The sequence below is a fragment of the Littorina saxatilis genome, linkage group LG12, assembly GCF_037325665.1.
Source record: "Littorina saxatilis isolate snail1 linkage group LG12, US_GU_Lsax_2.0, whole genome shotgun sequence".
Taxonomy (NCBI): domain Eukaryota; kingdom Metazoa; phylum Mollusca; class Gastropoda; order Littorinimorpha; family Littorinidae; genus Littorina; species Littorina saxatilis.
This window is the reverse complement of record NC_090256.1, coordinates 34329333-34353889: the sequence shown is the minus strand read 5'-3', so window position 1 is coordinate 34353889 and position 24557 is coordinate 34329333. Positions and strand designations below refer to the sequence as shown.

At 42.5% G+C, this 24557-nt stretch overlaps 1 protein-coding gene across 1 annotated transcript in view; it reads left to right on the top strand.

Annotated features, from left to right (window-relative positions):
* The window catches only part of LOC138983069 (ABC transporter B family member 2-like), a 67588-nt gene that overhangs the window by 37072 nt on the left and 5959 nt on the right, over window positions 1–24557 (top strand). The window contains exons 10-15 of the mRNA XM_070356474.1: window positions 1476–1637; window positions 2851–2878; window positions 9151–9204; window positions 11134–11237; window positions 14104–14241; window positions 16192–16305. Of these exons, the coding sequence (XP_070212575.1) occupies window positions 1476–1637; window positions 2851–2878; window positions 9151–9204; window positions 11134–11237; window positions 14104–14241; window positions 16192–16305 (600 nt within the window). The remainder of the gene's footprint in view (window positions 1–1475; window positions 1638–2850; window positions 2879–9150; window positions 9205–11133; window positions 11238–14103; window positions 14242–16191; window positions 16306–24557) is intronic.

The following is a 24557-nucleotide window of genomic DNA, read 5'->3' as shown; positions in this document are numbered from 1 at the left end:
TTCACTTATATACACAAGCAATCAAGTGTCTTTACATTGTTGGGGATTTCTGCGTACAACACTGTAACCTGGAACACAAACCTCAGAATCCGAAATCGTGTCAGATAGTCTTGATTCTGTAAACCCCATAACATGAAATTGTGTTCCTGAGTTTAAAAGCATGGTGGAAACTTCGTGTAATTTATTAATTGCATGGTTTATATTAAGGTGTCCAATACGAAGACCCTCTTTTGTGGGCCATGAGGTAGAAGAATTACTCATGATAAATCTCAAAACAGTGTTTTCACGTTTTAAGAAGAAAAGAAAAGAAAAAAAAGAATAAAATCAAAATTACTTTAAAACAGCAAAAGTAATCAATAATCGATAAGGAGAAAATATTGAATTATACTATACACAGATACACACAGAGATGCGACCAATGGAGTTTAACACTTGGTGTCAAATTCAAACGAAAGACAAAACAAAGAGAGAGAGAGCGCGAGAGAGAGAGAGAGAGAGAGAGAGAGAGAGAGAGAGAGAGAGAGAGAGAGAGAGAGAGAGAGAGAGAGAGAGAGAGAGAGAGAGAGAGAGAACCAGGCAGCCAGCCAGACACAGAGAACAACTCACAAACCGGCCCCTAAACTATTAGACCACGAGACAAAGGACATTTCCTTCAGGAATGTAAGTTTAAAGATATATTGTCTAAGCCGCCAGTTATAAGAGTTTTCTGGCGAATTTGACCTTGAAAAGTTTAAGGGACATTAGCTGTACTGTAATTTAGAAACACTTGCAATGATTTTCTCAAAAATGCTCCGAAACTGTGCCAAATAAGTAAATGAAGTTTAATCAGCGAGCGGTTTGCATCGCCCAGCTCTCCTGTCAGGAGTCAGGACTTCCGGTCGTCATAATCAAAGCAGATCAAGACCGTTGGATTGAGGAAGTTAAAGCTACAGTCTAGCTAACGCATGCACATTCCGTGCCATACAGGGCTTGAACGCTTCGAAAAACAAACACAACAAAATGTACGTTGGAGAATATTACGGTCTGCTATGACTACCAAACACAGCATTCAGATTTGAAAAATATAATGCTTACACACTAATTCTAAGACCTTCTCCGTGTGTGTTGTCATCTATTGAACCCCCAAAACGAACGCTGTAGGTCTCCGCTCAATTTAAAATCTGTATCAGACTATCTCCACGAATAGCTCATGGAATGCTCAGGGTCAAAAGGTGGGACGAAAACAAGGAGTCGAGCATAGCGCGTCACAATGAGAAATACAGTGTGGGATTCCTACTCAAAATACAGCCGTTTTCAATTTGAGTAACTCAGCGCTCAAACGTTTATTTTAAGGTATTCCTGGTGTGTGGTCACAAAATAACTACCCCCAAGCTGAACTGTATAGCTCTTAGGGCGATTTGAGACTTTGTTTTTGTTAGATATATTCCCTTTAATGTGACGATAACTGACTCCGAGAGATGATTAACATTGTGCAGCGGCGTCAAACCATACTGTTTGTGACGCACACGCCTTTACATACGATTTACACGGACCGGGTGATTGTTGTTGTAAATGGACGGAAGGTGGACGAGGGAACGCCAAAACAGCTTAGGGAAAAAAAGATCAACACTGTGTTCAACAAACTCACCGGTGTACAGGTGAGTGTGTTAAAGTGTGTCTGTTTTGCCTGTTCTGTCTGTCTGTTTTACATGTTCTGTCTGTCTGCTTTGTCTGTCTGTTTTGCCTGTTCTGTCTGTCTGTTTTACCTGTTCTGTTTGTCTGTTTTGCCTGTTCTGTCTGTCTGCTTTGTCTGTCTGTTTTGCCTGTTCTGTCTGTCTGTTTTACCTGTTCTGTTTGTCTGTTTTGCCTGTTCTGTCTGTCTGTTCTGTCTGTCTGTTTCTGTCAGTTCTGTATGTCTGTTTTGCCTGTTCTGTCTGTTTGTTTTGCCTGTTCTGTGTTTTGCCTGTTCTGTTTGACTGTTTTGGCTGTTCTGTCTGTCTGTTTTGCCTGTTCTGGTTGCCTGTTCTGTCTGTCTGTTTTGCCTGTTCTGTTTGACTGTTTTGCCTGTTCTGTCTGTCTGTTTTGCCTGTTCTGTCTGTCTGTTTTGCCTGTTATGTCTGTCTGTTTCTGTCTGTCTGTTTTGCCTGTTCTGTCTGTCTGTTTTGCCTGTTCTGTCTGTCTGTTTTGTCTGTCTGTTTTGTCTAGTCTGTCTGTCTGTTTTGCCTGTTCTGTCTGTCTGTTTTGCCTGTTCTGTCTGTCTGTTTTGCCTGTTCGGTCTGTCTGTTTTGCCTGTTCTGTCTGTCTGCTTTGTCTGTCTGTTTTGCCTGTTCTGTCTGTCTGTTTTGCCTGTTCTGTCTGTCTGTTTTGTCTGTTGTGTCTGTCTGTTCTGTCTGTCTGTTTTGTCTGTTTTGTCTGTCTGTTTTGCCTCTGTTTGTTGTGTCTGTCTGTTCTGTCTGCCTGTTCTGTCTGTCTGTTCTGTCTGTCTGTTTTGCCTGTTCTGTCTGCCTGTTCTGTCTGTCTGTTCTGTCTGTCTGTTTTGCCTGTTCGGTCTGTCTGTTTTGCCTGTTCTGTCTGTCTGTTCTGTCTGTCTGCTCTGTCTGTCTGTTTTGCCTGTTCTGTTTGACTGTCTGAATGTCTGATTGCTACTCTGACTGTATTCTCTCCCTCTAACTTGTTTTCTCTGCAAGTGTCTCTCTTCTTCTAAATCTGTATTTCTCATACTCTTGTTTTTATATTCTCTCGATATCTGTCTGTGTTTCTCAGTCTGTGTGTCTACCTGTATGTGTGTCTGTTTGTCGGTCAGTGTGTTTCTCCCCCCGCCCCCCCCCCCCCCCCCCACACACATTTAACCTGAAATATGCGCTTTTTCAGAAAGTTAGGACATTGAAAGGATTGGCCGGTAAGTACTCGCTCTGTCTCTCTGTCTGCCCGTGTGTTCGCCATCTGTTTGTCTGTCTCTCTCACACACACACACACACACACACACACACACACACACACACACACACACACACACTTCTCCCTCTGTTCTTCTGTTTGTCTGTCGGTTTGTCTGTCTCTGTGTTCGTTTGTCAGCCTGCCTGTCTGTCTGTCTGTCTGTCTCTCAGTTTCTTGTCTCTCTCCTTTTTGACTCACCTGAGTAATGGGTGATTCTTAGTATTCATCCGTGTCCGTTCGTATGGACAGCCGGCCGGCCGTTGACAAAAAACTTGACGTTGAGGTTATCTTGGATAATTTTCAAGCTAGATCCTTAAAACTTTGCACATTTTTATGGTTTGATAATTTCACAAACTGAGTGACCAAAGTTTGGTTGACCCTCGAACCATTTTGGGATCACAGCGGGGTCATGATCGATTGTTTCATAAAAAACGTTGATGTTATCTCGGTTGTTTTTGAAGCTAGAGCTTTGAAACTTTACACACTTCTAGGGTTTGATAATCTGCTGACATGACCCTAGTTTGGTTGACCCCCGTCATATTTTGGGGTTCGTAAAAACTTTCAAGTTGAGGTTTTCTCAGTTTTTTTGGGAGCAAAAGCCTCCAAATTGCACACAATTGTAGGTGTTAATGATCAGTAAACATGACCAAATTTTGGTTTGTTTTTGTCAAATTTTAGAGTCACAGCATGAACACATTTGCAGAACAGATATTTACTTCTGAAAATGTCCACTGAGCAATCAAGAATAGATCTCAACAAGCTTTGTTTGATTTGGTAACAGCCACAGTATCCAATCGCCGGTCGATCATTATTTACTCCTTATTCCATTTATTTACTCCTTATTCCATACAGTCTACTACTACTATTTAGTAGTAGTAAGGGTAAGCATGCAGCAGTAAATAATAAGCATGCAGGAGTAAATAATTATCGACCGGTGGTTGGATACAAGCTCCTGTGGTATACATGATATGTCATGTGCACGCTTTCCTTCTTTGCCACAACTAAAGCAAACGTGTGCAAGATTGTTAGGCTCCAAGCCACCTAGGCCTACCGTGCACCCCCCCCTCAGGATCCAGCTTCAGTAGGCTAGAGATGTTCATTGGGCCGGGGTCAACTGAACACGTTTTATCAAGTTCGCCACGAAAAAAATCATTCCCACTACAACTTATGCCCCTCGAACGCTAAATTTATCTGTGAAATCACAACAATGCACAGCTGCAATGAATGAACACAGAACCACTTTTTTGTAATCAAAACAGTTAAGTTGATCATAAATCTTGTGAAGAATACCTATTACAGTGTTTAATGTTTGATAGGATGGCTGCAGTGATCCTTTATAGGCGCGAACCGTCATTTTCACTGTGCGCAAAGCTTGTCAACTTTGATGAGTAAAAGGTTTCAACAAATTTGGGTTTTCTGTTTCATTTATCAGAAACTACAACACCCACGCACACGTTTCTTCTCTTTAAAAATTCTTCAACGCTGAGAATACTGAAAACTGCACCCTAGACCACAGTACTGTTACCATACGCGAATTCAGCTGCCCTTGGAAAGTGGCTAGCTCACGAGGCCTGTTGGTATGAATCTAGAAGGACAGAGTTATGAACGGATATGACAAAGATCCCGAAAAGAACAAACATTTCGCGCATGCAGGCACAGAAAGACGTCATGAAGAATGCAATGCTTTAAAAGATACAGACTGTGACGATGACTCTGACGTCATTCACACATACGGAGACGTCATTCATAGTTGTTCGGTCACTTCCGTCAAAAAGTAGATATCTCCACAATGGCTGCCCCTGTGTTCAGATTTGTCAAGCGCGAGTACGCAAAACGTGTTTGTTCTCTCCTCTGTTGAAGCTGTGAGACATAAATGCTATTCGGACTTTGTCGTGTGACAGAGTTTTCTTCCACACTCGATTAGCAACGTAATCTCGTGTGGAAGAAAACGTCTGTCACACGACCAAGTCTGAATAGCAGGTAATACAATCTTTTTTCAAAATGTAGAGGGTGTTGAGTATGAGGCTAGTGATGGTGGTGGGAAAGAGGTCGGGGTGCTGCAAGTTTATTATGTTGAATATTCCGAGGATTCGATATCTGAATGGATTGATACAGGTGACATTAGGATCAATTGTGTGTCAATAAGTCGGACGTGAATGTTCTCTTAAAACATTATTTTGTGAAGTGAGGAACAACATTTTTTAATTAATTTAAATAGGGTTTTTTTAAGAAGGGAGGGAGTCGTCTTCCATCGGATGGGGAGGGGGAGGGTCGTAAATAGGAGGGAGTACATCTTCTTTTTGGGGGAGAGGGGGAGGGTTCTTTAAAGAGGGGTTCCACTGTAATGGGAAATGATGAAGGCGAGTCGTGTAAACATTTGATTTTCTGGTTAGATGTGTGTGTGTGTGTGTGTGTGTGTGTGTGTGTGTGTGTGTGTGTGTGTGTGTGTGTTTGCGTGCATGTGTGTGCGCGCGCGCGTGTGTGTGTATTTGTGTGTGTTTGTTTGTGTGTGTGTGTGTGTGTATATATGACTAAGTGCCAAAAGGTGCGCACGAAAAGCGGACAAAGGGGCTAAAAAATAAAAGTTGACAAACACGACTGATATTGTGATTTTTGTTAAGACAACAGATGCTGGAACCCAATTACGAAAAGAAAAGATAAATTTACCCAAATGATTTTACAAATAACGATAATTTTGTTCGTTATATCATTCAAAACGGCACTGAGTCATAGCATTAAGGTTATCTCGCACGTTTTTAAAGCTAGGGCTTTGAAACTTGGCACACAACCAAAGTATAATGACCTCCAGGTATGGTGCACATCACATTAAACAACATTGAATTTCAAGGTCACGGCGAGGTTAAATTTCCTTTGCAAACTGGAAAATTGTCGTTGTCACGTCTTACATGTTTTAATACTAGATCAGTTAGACTTTACATACTTCACATACTTTCAGCATTTTTATAAAACCTCATTAAAAGTGACCTGCTGGTTAATCTTTGTCAAAGTTCAAGGTCACAGCGGGGTCACATCTGGTCCAAATGTGGAATATTTTCAATTTATTCAGCGCGTTTATAGCACGAGCTTTGAAAATACACACAGTTCTAGTGTATAATGTTCACACACGATTAAAGTCTGGTTGAAAAAGTCAAGGTCACAGCAGGGTCGCGTTGAGGTCAAACATATACATTTTTCAATGAGGTTTTCTCATATGTTTTTGAAGCTAGGGCCTTGAAACTTGGCACACTACGCAAGTTAAATTAAACCTCATCAAATTCCAAGGTCACAGTAAGGTTAAAGATCCTTTAAGGATATTTTCTAAAAAAGGTGACCGCCTGGTTAATGTTTGTCAAATTTCAAGGTCACAGCAGTGCCATCTGGCTTAAACTTTGAACAATTGTCAATTTCTTCAACTAGTTTCATAGTGTTTGAAGTCACTCACACATGATTCCTCCGAAAGCGGCGTATGGCTGCCTTAATGGCGGGGTAAAAACGGTCATACACGTAAAATTCCACTCGTGCAAAAAACACGAGTGTACGTGGGAGTTTCAGCCCACGAACGCAGAAGAAGAAGAAGAAGAAGACTCACACATGATGAAAGTCTGGTTGATAAAATCAAACGTCAAGGTCGCAGCGGGGTCGCATTGAAGTCAGACACATACAATTGTCATTTTCACGAACGCCTTTTAAGCAACACCTTTGAAACTTCACACATTCCAAAGTTTTGATGTTGTTTGGTTATAATCAAAGTGTGGTCAATTTCCATGATTGAGAGCATTCCGAGGGGTCAAGTTGAGGTCACACAAAAAGTGATAATCTTTATAAGACTCACGTTTGCTGCTATTGCTCACTTGACATTGGTGAAAGTGCTTATTTTATAATTGTTGATCTTGATGTTTTGACTAATTAATATTACCAGGATCAACCATACCAGATTTCAAAGTCCAGAAGTTGTCAAACCTCAAACCTGTTGGAAGTTTCAAAGATTTAAGCATCAACAAATTTCTATTTGATTTGACCTTAAATAACAGATTTGACCTTAAATCTTAAAACAGATCAACCAGACTTTGGTTTTATATAAATTGAAGTTCAATACAATTTCCTTTTTTTTTACCCACGCGAGACCCTGCTATGACCTTCACATTTCTCAAGGATCAACCTTGAATTCTCCATGTTGAACAATCATTAAGCAAAAGCGTTGTTTGAAGTTTGAAGGTTCTAGCTTCAAAAATCTCTGAAAAAATATGTTTCATCCGTTTTCTGAACCACATGTGACCCAGCCGTGACCTTGAAATCTGACAAGGGTCAACAAGACTTTTACCATGCATGGGGGCGATTAAACCCCAAATGTGTGTGAAGTTTCAAGGTTTCAACTTAAAAAACGTCTGAGAAAAATATACATTTTCCTTTTTGGACAATGTGTTGCACGCAAGACAACACGACAAACGCTCGTGTTATCATTCTTTTACTTTAAGGTCGACTTGCGTGCCCGCTCTTTCGCTAATCTCAATTAAAATTCATCTTGGAAGTTCGGTTTTATTACGCTTTTAATTAAGAAGATTAAACTAAGACAACAAATAGTTAGTTTTACCCATTAAACTCGATAAGGTAGTGACATTTTATGTTGAACGCAAGATGGTGTCGCACGCAAGATCTGAAAAGATGTTGACGACATAATTTCAACACTTGATAGCGCATTCGTGGTTCGTGATTTCTTCACAAATTTTGAACACAGAATGTGTCACGTGGTTCCGTAGATGAAGTAGATCTTTGTACATGTAAATTTTGTTTTTAAAAGAAAATAACCGTTAATTACCGAACATTTTGTCGCACGCAAGATATGACGAAATTTTCAAATCGTTTTCAAAAATGCTGTTCAAAAGTTCTGCAGTCTTTGCTGGATTACTTGAAAGACAGCAGTTTGATACACCGTTATCGCTTGACGTGTCGACATCAATTCCAGAGTTTTTGAAAAAGAAATTTAGTAAATATCTGCGATTGAAAAATGTATGCCGTGATGACGACACATCTTGCGTGCGACACCTTAAAATTCGGTTATCGAAAAAAAAAAATTCTCCCGAGATTTAGATTTGACGTTTGGTCTCGTCTGTAAAGCGATGTTTCAGGCATTCAATCAAACTAAATGCAATTCATTTGTGCTTCTTGTTATTTTTCTGTGGCATATTCAAAACACGAGGTATCACGATGTCCTTTTTCAGATGGCCGGTTTTGGCGTTATTTTTGACTTTAAACAAAGATAACTTCAAAACCGTTCAAGTCAGACACACGAAATTATGTCCACTATCTCTTCGCACATTCATCCACACACACACCAATTTTCAGCAGACACACGTTTTTAGAAACATTTTTATTGTAAAACAAAGTCGTCTTCTGTTCTGTGAGCACCTTTTGGCACTTAGTCATATATATATATCAATTCAAGTGTGTCCCTTCACAGATATCCCCTTGGGGTTGTCAGATGAGGGTAGTCTCCCATGCCAACAGAAGCTACCATTCAGAGAGTGGTTTGCTTCTTAGTTGGTTGGATACCATGGGTTGACAACTCTCGCCATCAGTACCACCTGACCACTGATGAGACACAATAGTGTTGAAACACGTGTCTGGTCTAGGTACAAAAACAATGGTCCTCCTCAGGACTAGATTACCTTGTGATACGTCCCCCACAAAGGGACTTTGCTTTGTAAATCTCGGTCCCCCTTGAGGAGGGTCTGATGCTCCCAATAGGCTGTCTGTGAAGGGATACTTATTTCTCTCTCTATCTCTGCTAAGAGATTTAAACAAATCTCGGAAGAAAGTCTCTGCTGACTTTCAATTGTTTCTTTCACAACTTCTGATGCTGAGAGCACGTGTTGAAAATGTTCATCGACCAGATTGTGTCCGGGGTCTAACTGAATATGCCCACCTAATTTGAAGCAGATCCATCGAGAACTTTGGCCGTGCATCGCGAACACACAGACAGACAGACAGACAGACACACACAAGCCGTATATAGATATAGATGTATGTGTGTGTGTGTGTGTGTGTGTGTGTGTGTGTGTGTGTGTGTGTGTGTGTGTGTGTGTGTGTGTGTGTGTGTTTTCTTTGATTGTTTGTTTGGCTAAACCTTCCCTCCTGCCCTTGAGTGGAGCCTCAGTGCAATCCTGCTCGTTTGTCCTGTATGTCACATGCATTAGGTATCCTGACTATAGTGCTCGATTTCTGTTTGTTTTTCAGTGTTTTGTCTCGGGGTGAACAAGAAGCATCTTAGCATACTTGCAACCAAATTTGGTAAGTGTGGTATATCGCATTATACTTGTTTATGCTGACTAAAAGGCGGGCTTTCACACGGAATAGGAGCAACCTTTCATTTGAATGCATGCCAAAAATCAACAGCGTTGCTGCATTTCCGCAGGATTAGACTTTTTGTTTTTGTAAACATATATTTACATTGGTTTCACATGCGACATTTATTCAGTACCACATTGTCCACTGTGCGCAAGAAGAAGCCAGTCTGTTGGTTTTGGGCATATTCTCACTGCCTTAACACGTATGGGGTACGTACAATCAGCAAAACATCTATACTCTGACAAGGAAACCAACCGCTGTATATTGCCCTTTCATTTAATAATGCATAATATTTATATAGCGCATGTAATGAGCGCTTCTGGGGTGATAACGCGAGACAACTCCTGTGATCTTGCCGCGAGGTTGCGCCAGTTACCAGCCGAAAGAAAGAAGGGGCAAAACCTCACCAGAACCAACCATTGTCTGTTTACCGTATAAATTGCACGACTTACACACGAACTGTTACCAAACCGATATGCTATTTGGGACCAATGCAAGTTTGTTTTCCTTTCTCGTGTGATCTTGCCGCGAGGTGGCGCCAGTTACTACCAGCCGAAAGAAAGAGGGGGCATAACCTCACCAGAACCGCCCTTTTACAGCATTATGATTTTTTGTTCAGTAGAAATTTGCGGGTTTGACAAACAAATGATGTACTTCTAACTGAAACAAACAATATCTCCGAAATCCGACTTTATTTTTCGGAAACCATGTTTTGGGTGATTACGTTTTTTGTTTTTTTCCGTTATTTTTGTAGGCTCCTATTGGTAAAAAAGTGGCGTTATCACTCTGCGATGCTTATAGTTTATATTGATCAATTGTATTTTTTTTATCTAGGGGACGGCTTGTATCCCTTCGATAGTATTGGGCACTGAAATTACATCACAATACCAAAGACTGCCCCTAGGCAATGACTCAAAGGGCTTGAACTCGAGCGCAAAGTAAGATACACTCGTGAGGATTTCATTGCAGGAGTTCTTTCCCTTCAACTGTGAACAACAGTCTCGTGCTGTCATCGACTGATTGGGAAACAACAGTGGACACAAACACTCGCATTGACGCAAACTCTACAAAAACATGAATAACAAGAACAATAACCCTATCACAGACACACACTTCATCTTTGTGAACACAAACAAACACACACCCACACATCCACACACCCACACACACACACACCAACAAACACACACATACACAAACACACACACACACACACACGATACACACACAAACACACACCTACACACTAACACACACTAACACACACACACACACACACGCACACACACATACACGCGCGCGCGCGCACGCGCACGTGCAGGCACGCAAGCCCGCGCTCTCTCTTATACCCCCACCCGTGAGACACACTCACACACACACACACACACACACACACACACGAACGTACTAACACCCACGCTTGCACGCACGCTCAAACGCACACACACACACACACACACACACAAACACACACACACACACACACACACACACACACACACACACACACGAACACAGAAACACAAACGGACACACAAACGGACACACACATACACACACACACACACACACACACACACACACAAACACACGCACACACATACACACATATATATATATATATATACACGTACGTACTAGCGCCCATGCTCGCACATACGCACACACACACATACACACACACACACACACACACACACACACACACACTCAAACACACACACGAGACACTGTGACTTGGAGTTTTGTTGCAGCTTTCAACGTGGTCTTTGGCAAAATTCGCTGCCGCAAATTGTCGCAAAATCTGTCTGTTGTGTTGCAAACCATGCGACACATGCGGATGAATACATCTTGCTGCGTTTGAAATTTTAGCCACTTTAGCGGAGGACCTGTACTTTCGTTACAAGAGGGATGAGAGCGAGACTCACCAGGTCAAGGAGAACCAGGTCAAAGTCTCTGTGGACCAAGAACACCAGGTAGTATACATATTTTAGCATACCATTTTAGTGCATCACGTGACTAAGTTGACCAACGAGGGCCTATTTTTGGGTGACCTGCTAAATGTTATAACGGTCAGGCCGGGACTAAACACGACAAACTAAACTTTTTAATTATTTATATAATCATTTTTTTTTTGAATGTAAATTTATTGATTCATGTGTCTTATTATATTCTTGATTAATTAGTTGGAAGGCACAAACGAAGTAATGATTCGTCATTAATTACCAATGGAAGCGAGAGAATCCACGATATTTATTGTTTAGCCGCCCTTCAAATTGCTGAGCAGAGGTTTTCTCCCTTCCATTGCTTTAGCATACATGTGAACTAGGCAACAACAAACACATTTTGCCCTCAAACTTACAATTCTTACCTATTCAATTTTATTTATATGCTTTATATGCCTTAAAAGGTGCGTGTTTTCAGGGCTAGTTGGCACATTTTGTGGATTGATGATGGATTTCTTAGGTGTCGCATGACATTCACTCAAAAGATAGTAACACCCGGCAAATGACACAAATTCAAAACTCGACGAAACTTCAAAACAGTCACAAATAAGCCGATTTTACATTGGCAAAGACAGATAGACCTATATAGATCAATCACTAATCGAGCGTGAGCAAGTTTGTATGCTTATCTTGCGTGCTTTGGGTGTTTCTTCGTTTCGACCGTACCAGGTGACAACCACATTAAAGATAGAAAACGATGAATTTTGACGTCAGTTTTGAGGGATTGCAAGACAAAATGCGCTTTTTTGTTTCTTTTTTCTTCTTTTTAGGAATGCTCCATGAAATTGCATTTATGTTTTCAGGACATCATGCTAACATACCAAAATTACCCCATTTAACATTTTAGAGCATGTAAAATATTTATTTTTTAAGAAGTAATGGAACTTTGTGGACCTCCATGTAGGTGCTTTTCCCAAACAACCCTTTTTAACACCGTCTAAGTGATTTATGTTCATTATTTTTTGGAATTATGTTACGCTTTGGCGAATCATTCAATTTAAATGATCATGTAAAGAGATGAATTTCCTCCACAACTGTCTTTACCTGGTTGAAACATATGCGTTTTTACTAATTGTGTAGCGTGTCGAAGTGACATGTTAGCCTGCAATCACGACTCGCTTGACCCCTACCCTGTATAACACAATTTATGAAAAGGTAAAAAAAGAAAACGATTAAATAATATGCACTAATCGTACAGCCAGTAACATATCCCCCACGAATCTGTCTTCCTTTTTTATGCAACTTATCTGGTTCATATTTTACGACAATTTGAAAATGACGAAAATACACTTGCAACAGTGGGCGCGAATGAGTTGCGTTTCTTTTGCCGGGTACTGTACAATACCTGTATACTAATAAAAACAACAACAAAACCACTACAAAAAAACATGGCTTTTCGGGCAAAAAAAAGAAGATAGCTGCGAGTTATTTCAACGTTCCATTTGGATAAGATAATTGCTGCGTATTTGGTATCCATGTGAAAACGTGAACGTGTACACATAAACCAGGTAAACTAACGCACCTTTCTCCAAATCGATACTTCTGGTTTTTTTCCCCTACTATTTTCAGGTCAAATGGCATCCCCGGCTAGGTAGCGTATGAGTCCTTCAGCATGCAGGCTTTTTTCTACCTTTCCCTGACTTGTACCATTCTGTGAATGCAGTTTGCTCTACCTTTCCCTGACTTGTACCTTTCTGTGAATGCAGTTTGCTCTACCTTTCTCTGACTTTTATGTAGTGTATCTTTTTGTGAATGCAGTTTGCTCTACCTTTCCCTGACTTTTGTGTAGTGTATCTTTCTGTGAATGCAGTTTGCTCTACCTTTCCCTGACTTTAGTGAATTGGACCTTTCTGTGAATGCAGTTGGCTCTACCTTTCCCTGACTTTAGTGTAGTGTACCTTTCTGTGAATGCAGTTAAGTTTGCTCTACCTTTCCCTGACTTTAGTGAATTGGACCTTTCTGTGAATGCAGTTTGCTCTACCTTTCCCTGACTTTTATGTACTGTATCTTTCTGTGAATGCAGTTTGCTCTACCTTTCCCTGACTTTTGTGTAGTGTATCTTTCTGTGAATGCAGTTTGCTCTACCTTTCCCTGACTTTAGTGAATTGGACCTTTCTGTGAATGCAGTTGGCTCTACCTTTCCCTGACTTTAGTGTAGTGTACCTTTCTGTGAATGCAGTTGGCTCTACCTTTCCCTGACTTTAGTGTAGTACCTTTCTGTGAATCAGTTTGCTCTACCTTTCCCTGACTTTAGTGAATTGTACCTTTCTGTAAATGCAGTTTGCTCTAACTTTCCCTGACTTAGTGTAGTGTACCTTCCTGTGAATGCAGTATGCTCTACCTTTATCTGACTTTTGTGTAGTGTACCTTTCTGTGAATGCAGTTTGCTCTACGTTTAGATCAAACGAAATCCCCTGACTGGGCTGTTACGTCTCCGGCGTGCGGTCTTGGTCTGCATTTTCCTAACTTTTGTGTTCATCGTTTTCAGGTGAAGCTGCATCCCCTGGCTAGGGTGTAACGTCTCCGGCGTGCGGATTGGGTCTGCATTTTCCTGACTTTTGTGTGCATCGTTTTCAGGTGAAACTACATCCCCTGGCTATAGTGTTATGCCTCCTGCGTGCGGATTGCGTCGGCATTTTCCTTACTTTTGTGTGCATCATTTTCAGGTGAAGCTGCATCCCATGGCTATGGTGTAACGTCTCTGGCGTGCAGATTGGGTCGGCATTTTCCACACTTTTGTGTGCTTTGTTTTCAGGTGAAACTGCATCCCCTGGCTAGGCTGTTGGCGTGCGCAATGGGTGTGCATTTTTCTGACTTTTGTGTGCATCGTTTTCAGGTGAAACTGCATCCCCTGGCTAGGGTGTTACGTCTTCAGAAGGTGGACTCGTTCTACCTGTGCCTGGGTCTCCTCCTCTCTGTCCTACTGGGCACTGCTCCCATTGGAACTGCTTATGTAATCGGTCACTTTGTGATAGTGAGTGTGTCTTATTATTATTTCATTTTATCCTTTGATCAATCAATCAATTAGTCTATCAATCAATCAATCACTGTCTTTCTCTCTCTATTACTCTCTGTCTGTCTGTCTCACTGTTTATGTCTGTCTGTCTGTCCCTCGCTGTATGTGTCTGTCTGTGTGTCTGTGTGTCTGTGTGTCTGTCTGACTCTGTCTGTCTCTCTCACTGTCTCTCTCTGGCTTTCTCTCTCCACTCTCTCTCTCTCTCTCTCGTTGTCTCTCTCTCTCTTTCATTCTCTCTCTCTTTCTCTCTCTCTCTCTCTCTCTCTCTCTCTCTCTCTCTCTCAGATTGTGTGTGTGTGTGTGTGTGTTTGTGTGTGTTTGTGTGTTTGTGTGTGTGTGTGTGTGTGTGTGTGTGTCTGTGTGTGTGTAAGCCTTTTTATATGTTATATTCATATAATATTGGTGCTTTTAGAATATGCGATGTTACAATATTACTATATACGTTTCTGGAAGGGGGAGAGAGAGAGAGAGAGAGAGAGAGAGAGAGAGAGAGAGAGAGAGAGAGAGAGAGAGAGAGAGAGAGAGAGAGAGAGGAGAGAGAGAGAGAGAGAGAGAGAGAGAGAGAGAGAGAGAGAGAGAGAGAGAGAGAGAGAGAGAGAGAGAGAGAGAGAGAGAGAGAGAGTGTGCAGGGTTCGTACAGGTCATGGAAAACCTGGAAAGTCATGGAATTTGATTTTTAATTTTCCAGGCCTGGAAAGTCATAGAATTTCAATTCAAGTCATGGAAAGTCATGGAATTTAACAAAAATAAGAAAGAAAGAAAAATTAACCTTTAGCACGCCAGCGGCGATTTTCGTTGCCCAGCCATCCCCCCCCCCCCCCCCCCCCCCCCCCCTTGCGAGCCAGCAGCGATTTGCGTCGCCAGCACAAGGCTTGTTCGTATGACCAACTTCTCGTTCGTAGTTGCACACGAGAATAACGGTATTTTTAACGGCACTTGAGCCAAAGCGAGGCTCACTTCCTTCCGTTATCTCGTCGTGTGGTCTGCGCTGCATTTGAGTCGGTTTCGTCGAAGTTTTCTGCTTTTGTTTTTGCATCGATAAAGTACTTTGGCGCTTCGACAAGCAAGATGGAGGATGATGAGTTTGAAACTTTCTTTCGAGTTGTTTCTTGACAACAAAAAGTATGCGGAATTGGAACGAATTACCGAGGAAGATCTTCGCAATAAACTGTGTATCGCGGTGAAAAAAATGACAGTTCGTCAAGTCACAGTGACGGTTACGAAACGGAATTTACGAAAGTGCAGATGGATACAAACAGTGGCTGGTCCAGTTTAGTGAAATGACAGGACCAGCAAACATTACAGATAATCTGACTGCGTAGCAAATGCTTGAGGTGCTTGTCGAAGAGACACTGCGTAGAAACTGACTCAAATTCAGTGTAAAGCAAGCCAGTGTCAAGACTGGCAGTGACAAGACGTAAAAAGTTTGCGTGTTCGGAAATGGCGACCTGTGGATCTAGTCATGGAAAATGTTATTGAGGCTCATGGAAAGTCATGGAAAAGTCATGGAATTTTGTTTCTAAAAACCAGTGGGGACCCTGTGTGTGTGTGTGTATGTGTATGTGTTTGTGTGCGTGTGTGTGTGTGTTTGTGTGAGTACATATTATATTTTTCTTTGTCTAAAGGGCTTTTAAAGCTGATTACATTAAATATCAAATAACCAAAGGGAAGTAATCGCTCTTTATGCATACGACATGTGTAATAGAGTAAGCGAGAGTTGTACGGAACCTTTTCTCCTGGCACCTGAGAGAATAACAAGCATTGAAATGAACAAGCGACTTTCATCCTCAAATGTGTTTGATTACATTAAACTTTCAAAACGTCAAAGCTTCTCTCTCTCTCTCTCTCTCTCTCTCTCCCCCCCACCCCCTCCTGTCTAATTCGTTGTGTGTGTTGCCTCTGTCGTAGCACTGGTACGAGCATGCCCGCGACATTAAGAGCGAACACTCGTGGGAAGTTTATGACTTCCTCTACATAATGTTGGGCGTCAGCGTGTGTGCTGCCATGCTCAGAATTCTTTTGGTAAGTGGACGCAGTCTTCTTCTTCTTCCTTTTCTTTCATGGGATGAAACTCCCCCGTACACTCGTGGGATTTTACGTGTATGGCCGTTTTTACACTGCCATATAGGCAGCCATACGCCGCTTTCGGGGATACATACCGGGTATTTTCGTGTTTCTATAACAACAACAAAAACAACAACAACAACATTACAACAACAACAACACCACTGCACAGGAAGCATGACAATCTGCGAAATAAAATCAACAAATGTCCAACCTTCACAGGAAGTAGCCAGGCTGTTGCATTTTGGGATGTGTTGAGGTGGAGGGCTGGCCTGGCCTCGTGTACAAGCATTTACTTATATATCTAAATAGAGAGTTACAGGATTGCACTTACATAGGAAGGATGCACATTTTTACATCATGTCAGAAATATGAAAAATGTATACTTAAATTTGCCTTTAAATCCCCAAATTAAAAAAAAATCCATGTTAGAAATATGATGAACTTATATAGCTATTCTGATGTACACGTGGGGGAATTCGGGGGCTGTGATTGGATGGTCTCTTCCGATCATCAAAACATAATGCTACGTAAGTCGGCCATTTTTGCCAATATCCAAAAGCATATTGGCAATAACAATGATGCATGGTTCCGGTTTACCCATCTGTACCACACGATGTTTCACTGAATCGACAACAGCATACACTGACAACTTGAAATTCTTCTCGGGAATGTTTTTCAGCTTTACAAATGTCGATAGCATACCCTTTTCTGCTAACTTCCCGATGAAACAGGACTAAACCAATTATTTTCTGTCCCTGAACACCACAAAATGCCCAAAGTCGAAAGATGTAGTACAAACAGGGGAGTAAAACGGAACAGCCGTTTTTGTGTGCCAGTTGTCGACTGACACAAACTTTCGCATTCGGCTTTTCTTATCTCGTAACTCCACACTATGCCACTTCCCCTCTGAAGTATTGATGTACAACCCATGGCACTAACATTCATGTAGTCGTTTATAACTGAGGTTGAAAAATTCGCTTCATGACGAGACAAGCATAAATGCCATTCACCCAAACTGAAAACTTCGCTGCCGTCTGCTCGCGTTGTACGGATTAGCTGTTCTCTTCTCCTCTCCCTTGTTGCATCCTAGTTCTTCAGTTGTTTCTAGTTTTCCGTTGATGTTGTGTTTTGGTCTTCTTCATAAGTAGTCTTGTTCAAAATTAAAAAAACTCAAACTTCTTTTTGTTGTATACGAATGAACTAATAACAAGTCGCGTGAGGCGAAATAACAACATTTAGTCAAGCTGTCGAACTCACAGAATGAAACTGAACGCACTGCTTTTTTCACCAAGTCCACATACTCGTAGTTTCGTCAGTCCACCGCTCGTGGCAAAGACAGTGAAATCAACAAGCCATGCAGAATAGTGCGGTAGTGGTCGCGCTGAGCAGGATAACACGCTGTTCTGTATGTCTATTCTTTTTAGCTTACTGAGTTTGTTTTAAAACCAAACATATCATATCTATATGTTTTTGGAATCAGGGACCGACAAGAAATAAGATGAAATTGTTTTTAAATCGATTTCGTAAAATTAATTTTAATCATAATTTTTATAATTTTAATTTTCAGAGCTTGTTTGTAATCCAAATATAACATACGTATATGTTTTTGGAATCAGAAAATGACGAAAAATAAGATGAAATTGTTTTTGGATCGTTTAATAAAAAAATAATTTAAATTACAAGTTTTCGATTTTTAATGACCAAACTCATTCATTAGTTTTTAAGCCACCAAGCTGAAATGCAACGCCAAAGTGCGGCCTTTGTCGAATATTGCTTTGCCAAAATTTCAATCAATTTGATTAAAAAATGAGGGTGTGACAGTGCCGCCTCAACTTTTACAAAAAGCCGGATATGACGTCATCAAAGGTATTTATCGAAAATATGAAGATAACGTCCGGGGATATCATTCCCAGGAACTCTCATGTCAAATTTCATAAAGATCGGTCCAGTAGTAAGTAACTAAACTTCTGAAAGCTCTGTGTCCACTTGTACATAACATTCACAAGAGAGGAGGTGAGTTTGGAAACATATTGATGCAAAGAGTTCAGAATCCTTTCTGGAGAGATGTTTTCAAACATTACAAACATTTTGCATGCAAATGTGTCCCCATCTCCTTGAGTGATTTTGCTTCAGAGCGTCTGTATTATAATGTACATATTTGCATAGATAAAAAGGTTATTTTTAACAGGAATTGGATGGGAAATGGCATTAAACTACTCACTTATCGCCCCCCCGCCCCCGGCGCAAATCAAGAGCACACGATAATCCCAAAGAAATGACACTCCTCTTTCTCTCCCTCTTATTACTTACAGTTATACTCACACACCTGCGCGCGCACACACTCACATACACCTGACACACACGCAATCACTCTCGTGCGCACATACATCACACATAGCCAAGTCATGTATTGATTTGGGCAAATAACGAGGGCAGTTTATTCAAGAGAATACCATCTGACAATGAGAGATATCATTGTGCAGTGATACGTCCCATAAGTCCACAACAAAAAACAACAAACATTTGGTTACACTAACAACAAACACAAGGAGCCCTCACTCAAAGATTTAACACCGTGAATAATGATTACATAACAAGGTTCGAGTCGCTTCATGCACACCCTCACTTCAAGTGAAGGCACAAACAGGCGTGCATTTGCCTCAAAATTAAAAACATCATGCAACGGATTGCTAACAAAATACAACGGTGGATGCCGGGGGTGGATGGGGGGTAAGAAATAGTTGGCATATGCCCGCTGCGCCGCGCTGGTAAGGACTGACCACAATGTGTTGCTCTCCCGTTCTTATAGACCCCCGCTGATGCATCACACGTGCAAGCCCCCCGGCAACATGGACATTGCGGCTGGGCTATTCTCCTTGACTTTCACAAGTCCTCCTCTCCCCTCTCTTTCTAATTACGGGCCTAAGTGTTGATATCCTGCTTTACTACCCTCTCTTCCCTACCTGCCAACACTGATCCCTTTAGGCCTACCTCAAGTATCTAACATCCTCCTCCTCCACCCGCGGCTAATCTGTCTCGTTTAAATAGAGTTTATCTGACGCTGTCCGCTCTATCTAAACTCACACTTAAACTACTCACTTATCGCCCCCCCCCCCCCCGCCGCAAATCTAGAGCACACGATAATCCCAAAGAAATGACACTCCTCTTTCTCTCCCTCTTATTACTTACAGTTATACTCACACACCTGCGCGCGCACACACTCACATACACCTGACACACACGCAATCACTCTCGTGCGCACATACATCACACATAGCCAAGTCATGTATTGATTTGGGCAAATAACGAGGGCAGTTTATTCAAGAGAATACCATCTGACAATGAGAGATATCATTGTGCAGTGATACGTCCCAAATTAGAGGTACTACTCGTTATTCAGCCCAACTAAAGACAGTATACTAGGTTAGAGGTGGGAGGTTTAGGATTGTTGTGATGTTATACATGAAGGAGTTGCCTGGGCTACATGTGATCTGCAGGATGATCTTTTGTGGCAGCTGGTCTAAGTAGCCTAAGTACGCGTTGCTTTTCCAATCCCCCATCACCTTGACAATTTCCCCCGGCACACCACAACTCAACGCCCACGCGGCACCACCCCGCCGAAAGCTGTGGCTGGAGAAGTTTCCCCCAGCAACAGCGGTAGTCAAGCGCAGTTTCTTATTAAAGTCTGATCCTTTCATCGGGAAGACCTGCGCCTTGGGGTCCATCGGCCCCAACAAAGGTAACACAGCGGTCACGGCAGACACTGGACACAAGGGATGGAGTGACATTGCCGGGAGCTTAATTTCAACAGAGCGCTCTTTACGCTGAATCGTTTTGCTCCATTGGAGCGTTATTGACATGCCCGTACCCAGAATAACCACCTGGTCTCTTGTGAGCTGCTTACAAGGATCGAAGTTCCCGTTGTCCTGAAACAAGTTCGATCTCCGGAGAACTCCGAAAAAAAAGCACCAAACACGCAGCCCAGAACACAATATCTTGCCTACACTCAAGGTCCAGCTGGCTTTTTATTATGTGTAGTAATTCAGGGGTGATTGGGGTTTTCTTATCAGTGGCACACCCCTTGCATTTTTCGATGCCCTTAAGTGTTGTCTGGACGTACCACGAGTCCCTGAATGGGTGCGGCAAGCCGCTTTCAAGATGAAGAATGCGAATAATGTTGATGTATTGCTTGATGGAGGACGGTTTCAAACGTCGGGCTAGGTACGCTGCGTATTGCGCAACAGTCTGCTCGTTCACAGGCACTGGCATTATGTCCATCTCCCCACAGAAACGTAAATACGAGGTAAGGTGGATGCGGTAAGTCTTCCTAGTGTTATCAGAAAAGGCACTTGCTCTGTAATCCAACACTTCTGCCGTCAGTTGCGCCCCTAATGGGGGCTGCTGGTCTGAAAAACAAGGAACAACAGGGCTTGGTCAGACATATGGTCACACAGGTTGATGTCGGGGGGTCTCCCCCGGTGCCAGAATGTCAACAGACGCACTAAGTCTTCGCGCCGTCTGGGCTCATGGAGGCGGGAAATTGTGTCAGCCATGATGTTTACACTACCAGCCACATGTATCGCCGCGATTTTGCAGTTCACTTTTGCACATTCCCACGCCATTTTACGGAGCAGACTGTTCACATACTTATTAGTCGATCTGCCCTTATTAATGATAGCTTTTGCGACAGTACTATCGGTATGAATAATCACTTCTTGTCCGCACCACATCGGAGCCCATCGTGTCACTGCTTGCACCACAGCGCACACTTCTTTATAGTTAATATGTAGCTCCTTTGCTGCCTGCATGTCTTTTTCAAAGATGGTGTACTGCCAGTCACCTTGCCAAAAGGCACCCGCTGCAATATTACATGCATCTACATGAACATGCTGTTTTGCATTGTGAAAATAATATACTGTGCCGTTAAATACATGCATAAAAGAAAGCCACCATTGTACATCCTTATGAAATTCGCCAGATAGTTTCGCTTTGTGTCGCTGCTGCTGAAGGGGTTTAATCGTGTCCAGTATCCGCCGCAGAAAGAATTTTCCTCCTCTGACAGCCTGACAGGCCCAATTAAGGGACCCCGCTATGCTTTGTAGCTGAGTTTTTGTCGCGCGCTTCTTTCCTCGGATCTGGAGGAGTCGCTGCCGCAGTTGCTGCAACTTGTCACTTCCAAGTGACAGGGTGTTGTTTCGCGTGTCGATGTCGACACCGAGGAATGTGATACGTTGAGTAGGCCCCACCACCTTCTTCCAGCTAATGTTGAAACCCAGTTCCCTCAATAATCTAATTAAAGACAGTAACATGTCATTGCACTCTTGTCTGGTAGCTGCTACCAGAAGAAAATCATCAATATACGCTAACACACCTGGCATGCCTTTCCGTGCCATGCATCTGCGAATAGCTTGCGACAGGCGATGGAAGTGTGATGGCCCTACGTTGCTGCCAAAAGGCAGCCGACTGTCAAAGAGATAAGTAGGTTTCTTTTCACCTGTGAAATGCCATTTCAGCCCAGTCATACAATAATCGTCCGGACTGATGCATACTGACCGATAGGCGGACTGCAAGTCTACTTTTGCACACCAATACCCTGTCTTCGCTAGGGCGCACGCGTCAGATACGGTTTGAAATTTAGCTGACTCAGGTATAGAATAGTCGTTCATTGCCCTACCTGTGGGTTTGCTAGCGTCATGGATCAACCTGATGCTGCCATCATCCTTGGGAATCGCAGCGATAGCGCTTACCACAGTTGGTTTTCTACTAGCTACAATGTAATAACCTTTTTCTATCTGATCTAATAGCTCTTTTTCCACAGCTTTATGGTGTTCGTTCGATGACCTATGGTTTGTTTGCTCTACGTCTAGTACGCCTGCCCTACTCTCTTCTGTTACACGGAAACCGTTTCTTATGCCATCTAATAAAAAGGTTTTGTCGTGATCGCCTTCTAGCACCTTGTGCCACATTTGAGATTTAGCATTAATGGAATCACTATTTCCGAGAAATTCGCACTTATTGGAATCTAGCTGAGGGAACGGGCTGTTGAAGGTGGGGCCTACCGTTTTGTCGGCAATTCGTTGCGCTGTGTCCTAGGCTGGGGAGGTGGTAGCTGTCACTTTGTGGTCCTTGCCGGGGTGGCCCATGCCGCAGGTGTCGCAGACGTGGAGGAATCTGCAGCGGGACCCATAGGGACAGTCGCCTTTGTTGGTATACAATAAGCACACTTCCTTCCCGTTGGGTCCCGCTGGTCGCCGGGAACCGCCGCTGGCCGTCGTAGCCTTGCCGCCCTTGTTGTCTTGGACGCCATGCTGGGGCCGGTCCCGCAGGATCACCGTGGACAGGTGGGGGTTGGGGGTTCCCCACTTGAATCCGCTGGACGACTGGCGCCTTCTGTACTCGTCGTCGTACAGAAGCACCGACTGCCACAAGTATCTGGCCCCCAGCTCGCCTATCATCTCTGTGTACCGGAGGTAGGCGGTCGAGTCAAACCCGGGCTTCTCAGCACTCAACTTCGCCATGATGCGTGCGTTTGCCACAATCCAGTGGCAGGGGGAGACTTTGTCAAGTTTTGGTCTCTGGTTGAGTTTTAGGATGACACCTCCCCCGAGTGTCACCTCTTCCTCGGCCGCCATCGACCCCGGCACAAAATCCAGAATGGAAAGATAGGAGGTCTCACCTGTTGGCTGCAGTGACAAGCCGCCTAACAGTCCCTGGAGTGGTTCCACGCTTTTTTCCTCAGTCACCCGCTGGGATAGTGGCCCTCCCCCGCTTCGCTTTTGCAGGGCCGCCACTGCTACTCTCAGCGCTACGTAGTGGCCACGCTTGAGACCCAGGCCCTCCAAATCCTGGGCAGTCGCATTTCTCAGCACATTGAGGGTGTTCAACTCCTCATCCTGGAGAACTTTAACCACCGTTAAAGGCAGATCTGTTGCCCACGCTCCAAATTCGAAGTCCATATTGCAGTAAGAAATAGTTGGCATATGCCCGCTGCGCCGCGCTGGTAAGGACTGACCACAATGTGTTGCTCTCCTGTTCTTATAGACCCCCGCTGATGCATCACACGTGCAAGCCCCCCGGCAACATGGACATTGCGGCTGGGCTATTCTCCTTGACTTTCACAAGTCCTCCTCTCCCCTCTCTTTCTAATTACGGGCCTAAGTGTTGATATCCTGCTTTACTACCCTCTCTTCCCTACCTGCCAACACTGATCCCTTTAGGCCTACCTCAAGTATCTAACATCCTCCTCCTCCACCCGCGGCTAATCTGTCTCGTTTAAATAGAGTTTATCTGACGCTGTCCGCTCTATCTAAACTCACACTTATTACAGTTGGTCACTTGATGAGAGCTGATGGGTTTTTGTCATATAACGATTTTAAATTAAAACATCCAAATTTACAACTGAATTTTGTTTTTTTCGAGGGCGTTATGCGCTCAGTTAAGAATTTTCATAAAAGACTAAAGTTAGATGCAGTTTTAAACAATGTTTTTCATATTGGTGATGATGTTGTATGGAAACAAATAGCTAAAGGTGGAGTAAAACATATATATACCCATCTTGTGAAAAATGATGGCAATCTACAGTGCATGGAAAAATGGGCTAATTTATTGAATTTTGATGTAAATGTTGGAAAGGTATTTCTGACAATAAGGCGAACTACACAAGACACATACCTAAGGTGGTTCCAATATAGAATACTATATAGAATTTTTCCCACTCAACGCCTGTTATTTTTGATGAAAATTTCCGACACATCACTATGTAGCTTTTGTACACAGGAAGAGGAAACCTTAATACATTTGTTTTGGGAGTGCACAAGAGTTAAGCTTTTTTGGTCTGATTTCACAGAATGGTTATGTCAAAATTTCACACATTGCAGTAATTTGAATTTGTCAAAAGAGCTTGTCATTTTAGGGTATTTAGACAACTTTCATACGGATGCTGTTTTTGATTTGTTTATTCTCCTTGCCAAACAAAGTATATTTGGAGCCAAATTAAATAAGACAGTCCCAACACTAAATGTTTTTGTGAAAATTGTTAAAGAAAGGTTTTTGATCGAAAAGTATAATGCTAGTGTAAATAATTATTATGGTAAATTTGAAAAAGAGTGGTGTTTATATAGACACTTTTTTCATTGATGCTATAGGATAATTGTATTGATTGATTTCGTATGAACATTTTTGAATGTGATACTCCCTGACCCATTTAC